Consider the following 15,740-nt stretch of genomic DNA (forward strand, 5'->3'; position numbering starts at 1 on the left):
GAGTGCTTTCTTGCCTCTAATTTTGCAGTCTGAATTCGAATTTTCCCAAACCAATTCTCCTCAGCCATCTTGGAAAATTGTTTTTGAAAAAAAAGTACGTTTATTTTTTTATAACTTCGACTTCTTATGAATCCTCTTTTGGCAAAACGTTGATATTGTATCGGCAGTGAGGTAGGAAACACAAGAGTTATATTTTCGATGCATTTTACAATCGCAATATTATCCGTTTCAAGCCGACCAAAAAAATGCAGCGGTTAGAGTCCTTTCTTGCCTAACCTTCAACCCTTTTAGGTCTAGCGATTACTCGACATTCTAAGTTAATGAGAAACTCTATTCAGTATTTTAAATCATGTTGCCTCTCATTTTACTTGCTTGTTTTATTGTAGTATGTTTTCCTCTTGTATTTTGTTCGTGTGTATTTTGTTGTCAAGTGATGTGTTTGTGCTGTTGCTAATTTTTTCCCTAAAACTTCATTTTCTAGTCAGCTGGTAGTAGGCAAAGTTATTCTTGAGAAGGATTAAAACGTCAATAACTAGATAGATGAATATTTGGAATTCAGACACGTTTTGCATTAAAACGGTTTTCGAGTATTTTTTTTTTCAAAAATGTTTTATTACGAGGTTTTTAACAAAGTGGATAAAGAAGTTGTCATTTTAATTAACCTTTTGAAATAAAAAGCGTCGGGAAAAGAATCGGTACAGGAACCGCAATAAAACAAATCTTAAAAGTAAGTCAATCATTTTAAATTCAATTCGCAAAGTGAAGAGGAGTTCTGTAGCTGATAAAAATGATCGTCAATACATAACGTTAAAGATTATGTGAAGAAACTTGGACTTTTAATTTCGTATAAGACTTCTGGTCTCCATGACAGAGAACCTGTTGAGTTGTTTATCAGAAATGGAAAGATTGTGACCGCGTCGCACGAGTGACATGAAGCAGGTGGCTAGATTTGGTTGATGCTATAATTAGCCGTAAAATATCACGATCGCAGCACAGTGACACACCTTGCTTGCCTCAACTAAATGATGTCTTTAAATACCAATGAACGCAGACCAAATTTGAAGACAGAGGTAAAGATAGCGTTGGTTTTCTCAGCGTCATCTCGTAAAATAATCAGCTGTTTACTCCGAGGAAGAATCGTAAGGAGTTGCTCCACAAAAGTGTGCTTCTTGGTTTTGCAGAAGCAAGCTCGCTATGAGGACTTGGTTAATTTTCAGCGGATTCATTGGCATCCTTTTTCAATGTTCACAAGCAATTTCTCTTGAAAAACTGTTCCAACCTGAACCAAGAGAGGAGGGTAATGCTACAGTTAGTTCGAATAGCACGATTGAGAAAATTGTTACCGATCTCTTGGACATCGACAAGTTAAAACATCATAATTATGAAGAAATGACATGGTTTCTAAAGTACTTCGCTAAAAAGTACCCAGACATTACTCGCTTGTATTCCATCGGTTACAGCGTACAAAATCGCAAGCTTCTAGTGATGGAAATCACGAACAACCCCGGAAGGCACGAACCAGGCGAACCTGAGGTTAAATACATCGGAAATGTTCACGGTAATGAAGTGGTTGGGAAAGAACTTCTCCTCCAGTTAATAAAATACCTATGTGAAAATTACCAGAAAGACGTGGAGATCAAAAAGCTTATTGACACTACGAGGATACATATTCTCCCGAGCATGAACCCTGATGGGTATGAGGTTGCATACGTCCGAGGGCGGGGCCATAACTTTATTGGCCGCAGGAACGCACATGGCGTGGACTTAAACCGTAATTTCCCCGACCAATTCTTCCCGAATACCAACGGTCCGCCTCAACCGGAGACTCGCGCGATTATGAGATGGATTAAGAGGTATCCATTCGTGATGTCTACGAGTTTACATAGCGGGGCTTTGGTTGCTATCTACCCGTATGATGATTCCCCGTCCGGGCAAACCCTGTATAGCGCTACCCCAGATGATGACGTGTTCAGACACTTAGCTAAGACGTACTCCCTGGCACATCCCGTCATGCATCTGGCGAACCCAAAGTGGAACTGTACGAACGTGAAAGAGGAGAATTTCATAGATGGCATAACGAACGGAGCGAGTTGGTTTAGTATATCTGGCGGCATGCAGGACTATAACTATATTCATTCTAACACGTTTGAGATCACTGTGGAAGTCAGCTGTGAAAGGTTTCCCAAACCTGAAAAACTCGGAAAATATTGGGACGATAACCGAAGAGCGCTGGTGAAGCTGATAGAACAGGTACATCAGTGGGTGGTTTGAAATATTCGTTAAAGTAAAAAAAAATCTTGTATGTGGAAATGTTGCACTGATGGGCAGATCATTAGGGATGGTACAAGCATGCGTACAGACCATGTGCCGTTAGTCATGCTATAGTGGTACTCATTCGTTTCTTTCGTCCTTGCCTCTTTCCTTCAATCATTCATTTATTCCATCCATTGATTCTATTCATCCATTTATCCTATTCATCCATTGATTCTATTCATCTATTTATCCTATTCATCCATTTATTCTATTCATCCATTTATCCTATTCATCCATTTATTCTATTCATCCATTTATTCTATTCATCCATTTATCCTATTCATCCATTGATTCTATTCATCCATTTATCCCATTCATCCATTTATTCTATTCATCCATTTATTCTATTCATCCATTTATTCTATTCATCCATTTATCCTATTCATCCATTTATTCTATTCATCAATTTATCCTATTCATCCATTTATTCTATTCATCCATTTGTTCCATCTATCGATTCGAAAATTTATTCCACAGCTTATTCTGGTTCATTTTCTCATAGCTAGTAATTATACAGAACAGAATATCACCCATGTTTAGTTGCAGAACAATAAATATTGATATTTCCTCGATCTAAGAGTCAAATTATTTCTGATAAATTTTGTTTCTGCCCCCAACATGTGTCCCGACACGAGGTCATCATTTCATTGACAATTTGCTAACACATTAAATTGATTTACTCACCCGTTCTAGGTTCATCATGGAATCCACGGGTTCGTCAAAAGCACCAAAGGCCAGCCAATCAAAAACGCGGTCATTCGGATCTCAGACCGCCGTCACGAAGTCTCAACCGCCAAGGACGGGGATTACTGGAGACTACTCGTACCAGGTTCCTATGATGTAACTGCCTCGGCCAAGGGGTTTGAGCCTCAGACTAAGTCAGTGGAAATCAAGAACGGAGAAACAGAAAAGTATGTTAATTTCACTCTCAGGTCGAGTGACGAGCTACGGCCTAAGTTCATGAATGGACAAGAGGATTTTATCTCAAGAGTGATGGTGAGTGTCGGTCCGTCCGTAGGTTTAGAGTCTGTCTGTCTGTCCGTCCATTTCTGAGAGTCTGCCTGTCATATTTTTGTCCTCACCAACTGTTGTTTGTCTTGTATATTTTTCACGCCGTGTGTCTGTCCATCAGCTAGTGCACTTTTGTTTACCGCTGTCTGTCTGCTTTCTTTGGCCTTTCTTTCTCTCTATATTTTGTCTGTCTGACCGTTCGTCTGTCTGTCAGTCTTTATGGATTTTCTAGTGCGAAGCTTAATTTCTCGTTCAAAATGCCTGATATAATATTCGCTTACTTGATCCCTTATTGTCTGTCAGGGAGGAGAGGACTTCCTTATCGATGCTACACCAGATCCCAGAGAACACGTGCTCAACATTCATCATGGAGACAGGGATGATCACTCCAACCAAAGGTAAGACTGATGTCAGGCATATCATCCCCGAAAGGGGAGGCTGTCCATAGTTGGGGCTCTAGTGCCAGGCTTATTTCTAATCATCCGATCACCATCACCATCACAAACATCATCATCATCATCACCAACATCATCATCATCATCGAATCACCATCATCATAACCAACATCACTGTCATCATAACCAACATCACTGTCATCATAACCAACATCAGTCATCATAACCAACATCACTGTCATCATAACCAACATCACTGTCATCATAACCAACATCACTGTCATCATAACCAACATCACCATCATCATCACAAACATCATCATCCAATCACCATCATCAAAATCAACATCACTATCAAGTTAGCCAACATCACCATCATCATCACAAACATAATCATCATCCGATCATCATCATGATCACCACCACCACCATCATTATTTTTAACACAAGCTATTTATAAGTTTTTACATTTCATATCACTAAATATAATTCCATTTCAAACTAGAGGGGTCATGAGTGATATGGCAGATAATCTTAGTGGACAGTCATCTCTCGACGAAGGCGACAAGACGTTCAAAGAGTTAGAACAATCTGGCGACGTTAGTGGGGAGGATGTTTACAAACAAAAGAAACAGGATTCATCTGGTCTGCTGATGCCAAACGATAGGCTTGCTCAAGCGCTTGAGCCCGCATTTCCCTCAACCAGCAATCCAGCAGTCAACGCTCCAGAACAAGGGGCTACAGACAGTTACGAGAAAAGAAGAATGATGGCCTTCGGGGAGGATCAAACACTACCCACGACAACCCCCACAACGCTTCCAACAACACTCAATACATCCCCCACAACAACCCCAACAACATACCAGACTACTTATCCCACTACTACCCCAACAACCAGAAAAATGAAAAAATCAGCCAAGCACAAACAAGATGATCTTGTCAAGCCGGACAAGCGGTTCATTCATGTGATTGGTTCGCGGGTGTCATGTAGGATAGCCAAACAAAAGATTACAAAGTTTGGCACCTTGAGGTGGGTGGGGTACTTACCCAACTCCCCACACGGCAACTCGTACTTGATTGCCGGAGTGGAGTTAGCGAAGCCGGATAGGCTGGGCACGAATGGATCGTATCAAGGCATGAGGTACTTCAAGGCATTACCAGAACGAGGCTACTTCTTCCACCTCAAGCAGTGCAAGCTGATCAAGAAAGTCCATGGATAAGATTCTCTTTCTACACACATGCGCGAAAACAAAGACTGCCATTGGTTAGATTCCAAGCTCAATAATCACATAGTTTTGCTATTCGTTGAAATGAATAATACCTTAACGATGACCTAATAAGGTTACTACCGTTGTCATGGCGATAGGTTGATAATATTATAATATTAATAAATTTTGTTCAATAAATATTATTTATCACTTGGAAATTTTGACGAGATTATTGAACTAAACTAATAAGCCTTTTTATTGACCTTTTTATTGACACGGCGGCCATCTTGAATTTTTATTGACACGGCGGCCATCTTGAATTATAGAATGCCGAGGGGACAAACAGAGAAATTTAGAAAACATAGAGTGACTCGGATTCAAATAAGTTAGAATCTTCTTGTTTCACTTATTGTTCCAACTGTTCAATTGCAAATTCAATTGCTTTTTAGATGTGCTTCTTATTGAAAAGCATAAAGCTATATGAAAATACGCCCTGACACCTGTGCAGTGTATACATTTCCCAATAGTTGCCCCTTTGGCATCCCATGTCTAAATTAAAAATTCAAGATGTCCGCCGTAATCGGTAAAAAGGCCAAGTTTTAAATAGAATCATTTTTGGCTAAAAGTACGTGGTGGTCAGTGTTTGACAACCATTTGTGGTGAGATACGAAGACTTTTATCACTTTTTAAGACTTTTACCAGAATGAGACCCAGCAATTCAATGATATTCTAGGAGTGCAACCACAGGGTTAAAATCTCTTGAGAAATAAATAATAAAACAGCCACTATCTCGGTTGATCTAACAAGAGAAGCTAATGAGGAGTGGTTTGTTATCTTCAACCAACATGGTGGCTATGACGTAACATACACCCCAAGAATACAAACACCAACATAGCTACACAAATATACTGATAGACACATGTTTGAAAACACTCATTATTTATTCTAAATAATATTCTATCTGGCTAAATGTACAAGTATTAATTAGAGCCAGAGAGTCGCTAACGTTATGTACAACACGTCACTTTAACTGCACTCAATAAACAGTCAGGCATTATTTGCAAATTCCTTCATTTAACCAACAGAAGCAACAAAAGCAGGGGACTATACTAAGAGACCTAGAGCATATGGAGGAGGGTGGGGTGAGGCTCCATTTTTGCTTTACACCCCTTCCCAAGATGTCTTGGGTCTTTGCGATAACCGGGGCGGTTAATTTGCAGTTAAAATGCTTTAAAAGCCTTACAAGAGAGATTATCAGTATCTACAACGACACTATATAGAGAAAATCAATTCGATTACCAATTTTTCGCAATTTGATTCATAACTTTCAAACAAACGTAAATTTCTTCGCCCGGTTTCCCGCTTTTTCTTTTCATTTTGTCAATTGAAGTAATCCATACCTAGGGGTCGTAGTTTTACCATGTCTAACTAATCTAATATTTTGAATATCTCTTTCGATATATACATTTTTCATTCTGTTTAGTTATTAAATCCAACGCATGTGTAAGTAGTCTTGAGCTGCTGACCAGTCAGCACGGCAGACGTGTTACTCAAAATGTCGTTCATCAGAAAAACAAATCCCTTGTAACAAGTGCTTGGGTCTTATAACAACGCTCTATACGAGCTGTGCTTCAGTTCATATCTCATAAATAAACTCAGGTGATCCTGAGACGTAAGGATGAGTGACCAACCTTTTTCCAAGTGCTTTCGTCCAAAAATAGCTATCACGAGATAGGTCACATGACCAGAGTCTTCTTATCCACTACCATATGATCATGTATTGTTGCGAGTCTCACTCGTGTTCTAAAAATAGCAATCAAGTGATAGGTCACATGACCAGAGTCTTCTTATCATTACCACATGATCATGTATTGTTGCGAGTCTCACTCATGTTCTAAAAATAGCAATCACGTGATATGTCACATGACCAGCGTCTTCTTAGTATAATCCATATTACAGTTTTCTATCCGTGATCATGTATTGATACGAGTCTTACTCATGTTCTAAAAATAGCCATCACGTGATTTGTCACATGACCAGCATCCATATTGAAGTTTTCTATCCATGTTCTAAAAATGGCCATCACGTAATTTATCACTTGTGTCTTCTTTGTCAGCTCCAACACTGTGTCAGCATTCTTCAAATCACGTGACCATGATACTGAGACTTACTCATGTTCTAAAAATAGCCACCACGTGACAAGACCTTCTTTTGTAATCTAATATAGTTTCAATATTTCATATTCATTGCTACTATTATTGTGCACTGGAGTGTAAACTATAGGCGCCAGGCGGTAGTGAGATAGATCGCTTTTTCTCATGCTCTATGATGTCATCGTAAGTATCGACTGATGTTTCCACGTGACCCACAATACCTCGTACTGAGCCTCTTTGAGGACTGATTATCAATTCACCTGTCAAGGAAATAGAAAAGGGATATTGACTAAGGCAGAAAAGAATATTATATTAATTATAATTTTGGAGTGGAGTGGAGTGGAGTGGAGTGGAGTGGAGTGGAGTGGAGTGGAGTGGGTGTCTCTGCGGGGTTGGATATAAAATGGCGGCAATGGTAAGCTCTGTTCACACGGAAGATTTTTATGGCGACTTCACGGCGACAGAAAATCGCGCATGTGAACGGGCCTTTCAGTTTCACATCACAAAAGACCGAGAATACGCGACATGGCATAAGGTTACAACAGCCACGAGAATAAAAGAATTGAGAATAGTAAGTTATATTTGAAGCTTACCGTATTTATCTGGGTCCAGGTCTGATATTCTCAGTAATCTAGATCTTCTTGGCGCGCTTTGAGAATCTGTACTCAAAGACTCTGACGACGTGGACGAAAAACTGATCAAACTTTTGCCACTAAATCTATTATCTTTACCCAGCGAGCTGGCTGATTTTGTCCTTCGTAGACACATAGGAGTGTACATTTTAGGTGCTTCTGGAGCATGCGATGCTGTTCTCTTGAGATTTATTTTCACTGGTGATTTATTTTCGACGCTTAAAGCTCCTATTGAATTACCCCCGTTAAACCGAGGAATCCTAAACAGCTTCGGAGTAGACTGGTTGGAATTGATCGTACCACGTGACCCGTGTTTACTTGGATCACGTGACCTCGATGTGTCATGTGACCGTATGCTTCCAGATCTAGACTCAGGTCTACTCATCAATTCGATTTCCTCGTGTGATTGGTCCAAGTCAATACATTGGCTTCCTAAGGCATTTTGATAGTCACGTGGTGGTTCGATTGTTACGGTCACGTGGGTAAGTAGCTTGACCGCTGACTCGTCTTCCTCGCTGTTAACGTAATTGGGATTGTCACTGCTCATTTCACTAGGCTTGTAGACATCTCGAATCGGCAACTGAAAAATAATAAGGTTTTAGTATATATATATATATATCCCTTCTGTTGATATCTGTCTTAATGAGTCTGTCTTTCCGTCATGAGTGACTCCGTACATATGCAAATATGGGGTAAAAATCAAAATGGAGGTTTCTTACAGCTCAGTAACCAGTGCTATAAATACAGTACGCACCTTGACGTCAGCAGTGTTCATCCGGGGTCTTAATTTATCCTTTTGTAATGTATTTCCCTACACAAGAAAAAAAGTTAGAATAGTCTTTCAGAATATCGAGCTTAGTCAATCTTTTCTACTCCTTCCTTTGAGTACTAATTCTCTCATTCACGTAAGCCTTTTTAAAAATACAATGAATTGCGTGACAAGACGTGACAAATTCTTTCAACGTGACATACCTTAGCGGGTTCTGTCTTGGCTCTAGGTCTCATTGTATCCAGGTGTGTTTTCGTCTTGGGATCGTACGATTCTGTATACATAGTCTTCTTGTTTAGACTTTGCAAGTCACAACGTAACAGCGCACGCCAACAGTCACGCACATTCTTTTGTGTCACACAATAAAACATGAATATCGAAAACCCTTGAAGACAGTTTAGAACCGCGAACAGATAAGTGAAGACCAATCTCATTGAACTTATGGCAAAAAACCCAAACATCCAAGTCAATCCGACGAGGATTAAGATACCAAAGGCACGGCGAAGCTGAAGAATGCCTTCACGCCCACGATCCTTGTCAGCGGAACGCGCTGGTGGACGCACGCTCAGTTTGTACATAATTATACCAAAGATTATGGTGTTGAAAAAAATGATCGAGACTACGGGTGCCAGGAAGGCCAGGAAGAAAGGAAGGTCTTTCAAGCGGCAGCTGTGGATTACATGTCGAAGGGTTATGATCAAAGTCAAATATAAAACAACCAGGAATCGACGGGTTGTTCTTCACCTTGGTATGGGGCTAATGTTTTCCCATTTCAGGCCACATGTCATTCCCTAAACTATTATTTCTTTCTTTAACAGTTGTGAATGAGAAGATACATGAATCGTATTCTCAAGGGGATGGCATGTGGTGTGAAATGGGAAAAACATTACGCCCAAGGTAAAGAGGTCTATTGAATCCCAGAGAAATAAAAAATTAGATGCGATTTTGTTAGGCAGCATTGCAAAGCAAACATCATTTGTTATGGGTAAAGAACACACACGCCTGATATACAACTCTTCTGTGTCAGACAGATGAGATGCATTGTGGTCTAGCTTGGGTCAAAAGACGTTTGTAAAGCTATTATTATTTTAATTGTAAATTAAAAGGCTAAAAATAGACAAATTAAGGAGGCTGAGCAGGATGAAATGATTTGCAGTTAGTTGCAGTTGGGTAAACCAGTAACAAGAATGTGGGATATATTTGAGCCGAATGATAATAATTTCGACTTTTAGATTAACCGGCGGAATCAGAAGATTCCATTGTCATGCATAGTAAAGTTAAGTGTCTGTACTTACTAATGCTGTCCACCGTAGCTCTCTTTGTCCACCACAATAGTAACGATCACAGCAACAGCAGGCAAACCTGAAAAAATGACAAACACTAACATTAAAACTACATCCTACAAAACCCTTTAAATATTATTGATAACCTGAAACGACCTCTGGGCTGATCTAAGTCAGGGCACAGCTAACTTACAGATCAAACCCTGAAACAACCTCTGGGCTGATCGAAGTCATGGCATGGCTAACTCACGGATTGAACCCTGGAACAACCTTTGGGCTGATTTAAGTTAGGCCATGGCTAACTCACAGATTGAACCCTGAAACAACCTTTTAGCTAGGGAAGGTCTTTACAGAAATCCAAGAAAATGATAGGTCTTGGATTTGTAAGGACTGATTCTGAATGTATTGCTTGACTCACCCCATGCTATAGAGGCACACTTCCACAGTATATAATCTCCATGATCGTTCCAGACTTTAACGAATGCGTAATACATAAAATATGCCTCGAAGAAAAACCACATGAAAGCGACCAGTAGAAAATAATGAATAAGTACAGCGACAATCTGACAGCTGAGCTTGGATGTGACGCCCTTTTCTATCCCTGCTACAAACACAATGAGAACAGAGAGAAGTGCTATGCACAGATGAAGGAGGATCTTGGCCGCGATGTCTTTACGGAGTTTACTGTAGAAGAATTGTAAAAGAGTACATCAGTTACGAGAAGACTAAGTGAAAATAATCGCTGATTCAAATAAAACTGAAGGTAGTGACAACGAAAACGAAATTATATAGAACGAAAACGAAATTATATAGAAAGAAAAAAAAAAAAAAAAAAAAAAAGAAACCAACAAAAAACGATAACAAACAAACAAACAAAAATGATGTCCTAAAAATCGAAGTAAAATAGTAACAAATAATAATTAGAAAACTAATAAAAATAAATAGATATTTCACCCTTAAGTACTGCATTCACTTAATTAATGGATACCACTTACAACTTATAAGAATCTAATCTAAAAATAGTCAGTTATCAATATCGACCTTGGTCACGCAGCTGTTTCTCTCCTTTCAAACTAACCCTGAAGTGCTTGAAGGCTAGCCGGACAAAATCTATTCTTCCAGCCAACATGGCTGCCGTGTGACAAAGGTATACTAGCCAACCTAACTATCTGTGCATTGAAATACCACCCACAGTACAAGAAGCCCTAAAATAAATTACAACCATGCATGGAATACAAATACTTACGCACAGAAGCCATAAGTAAGGATAGTAAGACAAAGGCCAAGTATGGATAATCCACAACCAATATAAGCAATCATTGACAGAGCAATTTCGTGAACACCACATGGCTTGGATGATGGGCCATACACGTCCTGGAATACCAGAAATGGGAAGGATTAGTAGGTTTCAATACAGATAGAGATTTCGTATTATGACTGTACTATGAATCGTCTTAGTACATGCCACGGTCATAGAGTGCAAAATTCCTGAACATCCAATCAAGATGCAGGAATAAGCCTTTTCTGAGTTGGATAAACATGATGCATTGTGGCGTAGCTTGTGTAGTAAAACAACACCATATATAAGGCATGATCAACAAGATGCGGCCACCCCTGTACCCAAGCTACAATCTTCTTCAAAATAAAATGTGCCACCTAGTATTTTGGAGAACCATCCCCCCTCTCCCCCCGTAGCAATGTTGTCTCGCATGCATTTTACCAGCCAACCGCTTCACAGTGTAGAAAACTTCCTTGGCCAACATTGCTAGGGGGAAAGGGGGGAAAGTGGCACATTATTTTTGCAGAAGATTGTAGACCAAATGCACCTAGCTGGAAATGCTTATAAAGTTGGGTGACAAAACTTGTCGAACCAATAGCGTTGCGCGAGGTTGAATCAACGATACAGGGTAAAAGGGTATTAGGCAAGTGTATTTATTTCAACAATGCTAGCAAATGGATAAACCAAGGAAGATTATTCATCATACTCACCACCAGAGCAGCAAAATTTGTCATGTGGTTACACTCACACATGACCGTGTCATTGAGGACGCCTTGAAGTTCACAACCCTCTGTAGACCAACCACCCCGACCATCTGCAAACCGACCACAAAAACAAGGTCAAGATCAAGCTAAGGTATAAAGTATATCAATGTACAAAGACCATATCATGGTATCCTTACTTTTCGCAGTGAAATCCCACCAGACACATTTAGTTTGATTGGCCTCAATCTAAAGAACAACACAGTTGTTTTAAATATCAAGTTACCATGGTAATTCCTTCGCTATGGCAACCAAAAGTGCAAGATAGAAGATTTGATAGTCAGTATATTACAAGCTTCTAGCTGATCTGAAATAGTGACGTATAAATAAAGTCACAACAAAACTGAGGTGAAGCCTACAAAGAAAGACCACCGAATAATAAAACATGTCTGTCAAATGTCAAAATCATCAAACATTGTGTCACTGTTGTCAAGAACTTACTAGCCTCGTTATTTTTTTCATGTGGCGGCCTGGAAATCCAAAATTTCAAGAGAAAAAGTGACACCTAAGTTTTGCAAATTTTCTCGATTTTCATTGGCTAACATCTTTTCCCAGATCAGCAGGTTGTTTCTACGCGCGCGCATATAGAGTAAAATAATAAGAATAAGAATAAATAAGAGAAGATCTGAAAAAAAACTAAAAAAAACCTGAGTATAAACAATAAGACCAACTCTTTTTGATTTTTTCCCGGTACTTGGCAATCTTTAATTTCATTAATCTTGACGCGCCTCTTAGTTGCTAATTAGAAAAGAATTTCCGGCGGAAATGTTATGGTTAGAATTCTCACCATTTCCGGCGGAAGTTTGAACATGATGATAACAGGCTCCGTTAGGTTAGCAACCTCTCTTCCCTTCAAACTGGCAGATATAACGGGAGAGCTTTCAGTGACCAATCCTCTACTTGCCACCCTCTCTACAGTATATGTGGATCCTCGACTCTCGGTCTTTCCTAGTTTTGACGACGTAAAACCATCCCGGCACACTTCAATCCGTTGATAATTCGGCGCGAACAGCTTACTGCTCTTGTAATAAACAAAATAAACGGTTTCGTTGTTCGTCTCGTCCTTTGGAAAAACTGACGAAGGTATTATAATCGAAGCATCCGAGCCTTTTGGTTCTGAACCGGAAGTGACTTCAGTGGTGCTGTTGAGATACAGCTTGTTGTTTTGAGTGGTGACGCTCGTGCGCAAGACCTTGAAGGAGTTTTTGATTTGTTGACGGCGAACGACGATGTTATCTGTATCGACGGTGAATCTTCCACCTTTCTCGATGTACGTCTCTAGAACTTTCACAAGACTGAAAAAGAAAAAAAATTAATTTAACTTAAAAATAAATGAACGCCCCAAACCAGTGCGAAAATAAGAGAGCAGATAGATATGGCTATGTGAACATCGTGATACCATCAGAACGTGTCATTCTCTTGAGCACAATATATTTGTTCAACGGTTGCACATGAGTATGGTAGTATGACACGTGGTCTGAAATTGGAAAACATTTCGCCCAAGCTAAAAGTACTCAATTTGTTAAAAAAGAGTCAATTTGTTAAAACGAATACGAACATTGCAAACATTGCAACACGCTACTCACGTTGCTGAAGTGTTGTATTTAGCTTGTGTCTTGTACAATACTTCACTGTCCACATCCATCACGTTACTAAGGGTCTTTAGCAGGTTATCGCCGACCTTTTCTGAGCTGCTGTTGGTTGATATGACTTTGTTCAAGATGTTAGCCGTCATGTGGATATCTTGTTCCTGAAGCTCGGTTTGTTTTGACGTCAGGTTCTGAACGGTTGCTGTCACTTTAGCCGCGTTGTATTCTGTGACAGTCACCTGGGAAGAAAGACGAAAAGAAGTGAATGATCGGATGACGTAAGACGATCGACAAACGTTTAGTTATCGATCTGCTAACATCTTAGTGAGTGAGTGAGTGACACATTTGCATATTCAGACCCCTCACAAAAACGAGATTGAATATCTTTGTTTCAACGCCCCCCAAGCCATTTCTCCGTTCGATAAGCGTGGTGCCTTGTGGTATAGCTGGGGTACAAACAACACCATATAAAGTATGTCTAGCAAAGCTAGAGCACAATGCACCATGTCAGAATAAATGAATTGCGTTGAACGAGTTGAAAGAAATGAGGAAGTGAAAAAATAAATGCATGAACGATGGAAGATGAATGTATGGAGAATATCAATGAAGAAAAAGAAAGCATTAATGGATGAATGAACCAATGAAAACGAACAAAAGGGAAGGAATCATTTGAAATAAATATGATACTGAAGCTTTATAGAACAGCGTTTTTTTACCTTTGAAAGCTTTTCTAAAGCCATAGTTGTTTTGGTCTTTGGCTTTAGTCCTAGGGACAAGAAGAAAGTTGAAGTGAGAAAATAAGATACAATACGAGTAGAGTTTGTTAGATCTCTCCAATGATTTCTGAGGGTTTTTTTATCCAGGTTCTCTCGTTTTCCTCCCTATGTAGAACTTAACAATCTGTCAGTTAGCCTTGACCTGACTTACATCAGCCTAGAGGTTGTTTAGTGTAATATTTTCAATAGTGTAATCATATTCTCGATATTGTATAATAATTTCACTTTTGGTATATTCAGAAGCCGCTGTAACGGGTTGAAGCTGAACCAGTCGTAGCGGGTTCGACTGTAGCGGGTTAGTCAACCCGTTGTAGCAGCCTCATCGCCAAATATAATACTTGTACTTTTGGTATATTCAGAAGCCGTTGTAACGGGTTGAAGCTGAACCAGTCGTAGCGGGTTTGGTAATAACCAGTTGTAACGGGTTTATTCAACCCGCTATAGCGGCTGACTTTTTTTTGCCATATTTAAACTCTTTAGGGTATCGATAGAATTTGAAGGTTTTATTTTTTTGAAGGTTTAATCAGACGTCTTACCTGTTTCAGTACTGTATATAACATACTTGCTATACGGACCTGGCCCTACTCGAGTATAGGCACGCACAGTTATCTCGTACCGTTGATCTTTCTCCAGACCAATAATATCTTTCTGCAGCTGTTGTGTAAACAAGCTCTTTGGCTTCTTTGTTTTGCTTCTGTACGTTACTTCGTACTTCATAATGCGACCATTTTGCTGGTCGAATCCTGGGACCGACCAGGATACAATAATGTGACCGTCGGAGACTGGCTCGACTAGAACGTCACGTGGTGGACCGCTTGGAACTAACAAAGAAAAAAGTACAAAATGTTAAAACAAAAACTCTATATCATTATCACTTTTACCTAAACATTGAAAAAGTGAATTCAAATTTTTAAGATCCCTTGAAGAGAGTTACGCAATGCGCATCCCAAATGCAGTTTAACCGCTGACCATCATTGTACTCACCGTCTTCCTGAGTTGTAAAGGTAACCGGTATACTGTACGGTCCACTGTCACCATCCTTGTAAGCAGACGATATCTCGGTGACGTACGTAGTAAATGGAATCAGTTTGTCCAAGGTGATGTAAGCTATGGATGAACTCTTGATGCGAGGTCTTGTGAACTGCGTGGTAGACCAAGGGGCATTTTCCAGGTCTTTGATCCTGTATCGAACCAGGTATTTTGCAGTGTCCTGAGGCACTGGGTCTATGATGCCCATACTGATAGCCCGGGCTTTGTGCTCTGATACCTTGATCACGGGTCTTGGGGCTAAACACATTAAAGGACGAGAGTTATTTGAGGACGTTTAAAACACCATCCAGTTGTGCTAATCTAAGTACACCAGGATAGATGAAATTGTTTTTAAGCTACCCCAGGTTGTTTTATAAAGGTTGTTTTCAGTAGCAACAAAAAACAACACATAAGCATAAATATATACACAGGCAACGGATAGTGGTAACACTCAAGATAGTGATGGTTGTGACTTTAATCTGGACGTGATCTGAGGGGAAGGGGGGTGTGATTTCCTGGAATTTCCTGGTACTAAGCGATTC

The 15,740-nt window shown here is 39.7% G+C and overlaps 2 protein-coding genes across 3 annotated transcripts in view; one reads left to right on the forward strand and one right to left on the reverse strand.

Annotated features, from left to right (window-relative positions):
* The first annotated feature begins 920 nt into the window (after positions 1 to 920).
* Positions 921 to 5,145, forward strand: LOC116296036 (carboxypeptidase D). The gene is made up of 4 exons (XM_031703999.2): positions 921 to 2,250; positions 3,007 to 3,309; positions 3,628 to 3,722; positions 4,225 to 5,145. The coding sequence occupies exons 1-4, from the start codon at positions 1,195 to 1,197 to the stop codon at positions 4,937 to 4,939; spliced, it is 2,169 nt and encodes a 722-aa protein (XP_031559859.1). The 5' UTR covers positions 921 to 1,194; the 3' UTR covers positions 4,940 to 5,145.
* A 704-nt stretch (positions 5,146 to 5,849) lies between these two features.
* Positions 5,850 to 15,740, reverse strand: part of LOC116296033 (uncharacterized) — a 30,416-nt gene continuing 20,525 nt past the window's right edge. For both annotated transcript variants that reach the window (XM_031703995.1, XM_031703994.1), the window contains 14 exons: positions 15,154 to 15,456; positions 14,706 to 14,990; positions 14,110 to 14,159; positions 13,391 to 13,632; positions 12,592 to 13,099; positions 11,945 to 11,993; positions 11,754 to 11,857; positions 11,011 to 11,138; positions 10,183 to 10,448; positions 9,777 to 9,843; positions 8,685 to 9,150; positions 8,467 to 8,523; positions 7,674 to 8,292; positions 5,850 to 7,340 (listed from right to left, as the gene is read on the reverse strand). In XM_031703995.1, the coding sequence (XP_031559855.1) occupies positions 7,183 to 7,340; positions 7,674 to 8,292; positions 8,467 to 8,523; positions 8,685 to 9,150; positions 9,777 to 9,843; positions 10,183 to 10,448; positions 11,011 to 11,138; positions 11,754 to 11,857; positions 11,945 to 11,993; positions 12,592 to 13,099; positions 13,391 to 13,632; positions 14,110 to 14,159; positions 14,706 to 14,990; positions 15,154 to 15,456 (3,302 nt within the window). In that variant the 3' untranslated portion in view covers positions 5,850 to 7,182. The remainder of the gene's footprint in view (positions 7,341 to 7,673; positions 8,293 to 8,466; positions 8,524 to 8,684; positions 9,151 to 9,776; positions 9,844 to 10,182; positions 10,449 to 11,010; positions 11,139 to 11,753; positions 11,858 to 11,944; positions 11,994 to 12,591; positions 13,100 to 13,390; positions 13,633 to 14,109; positions 14,160 to 14,705; positions 14,991 to 15,153; positions 15,457 to 15,740) is intronic.

Source organism: Actinia tenebrosa, unplaced genomic scaffold (assembly GCF_029948245.1).
Source record: "Actinia tenebrosa isolate PJP-AT-01 unplaced genomic scaffold, QUT_ActTen_1.0 PGA_scaffold15__27_contigs__length_11533743, whole genome shotgun sequence".
Classification (NCBI taxonomy): Eukaryota; Metazoa; Cnidaria; class Anthozoa; order Actiniaria; family Actiniidae; genus Actinia; species Actinia tenebrosa.

Coding starts and splice junctions, on each gene's coding strand:
- LOC116296036 (XM_031703999.2), top strand. CDS start 1,195: ATGAGGACTTGGTTAATTTTCAGCGGATTCATTGGCATCCTTTTTCAA. Junction 3,310..3,627: donor ATTTTATCTCAAGAGTGATG/GTGAGTGTCGGT, acceptor ATTGTCTGTCAG/GGAGGAGAGGACTTCCTTAT. Junction 3,723..4,224: donor GATGATCACTCCAACCAAAG/GTAAGACTGATG, acceptor ATTTCAAACTAG/AGGGGTCATGAGTGATATGG.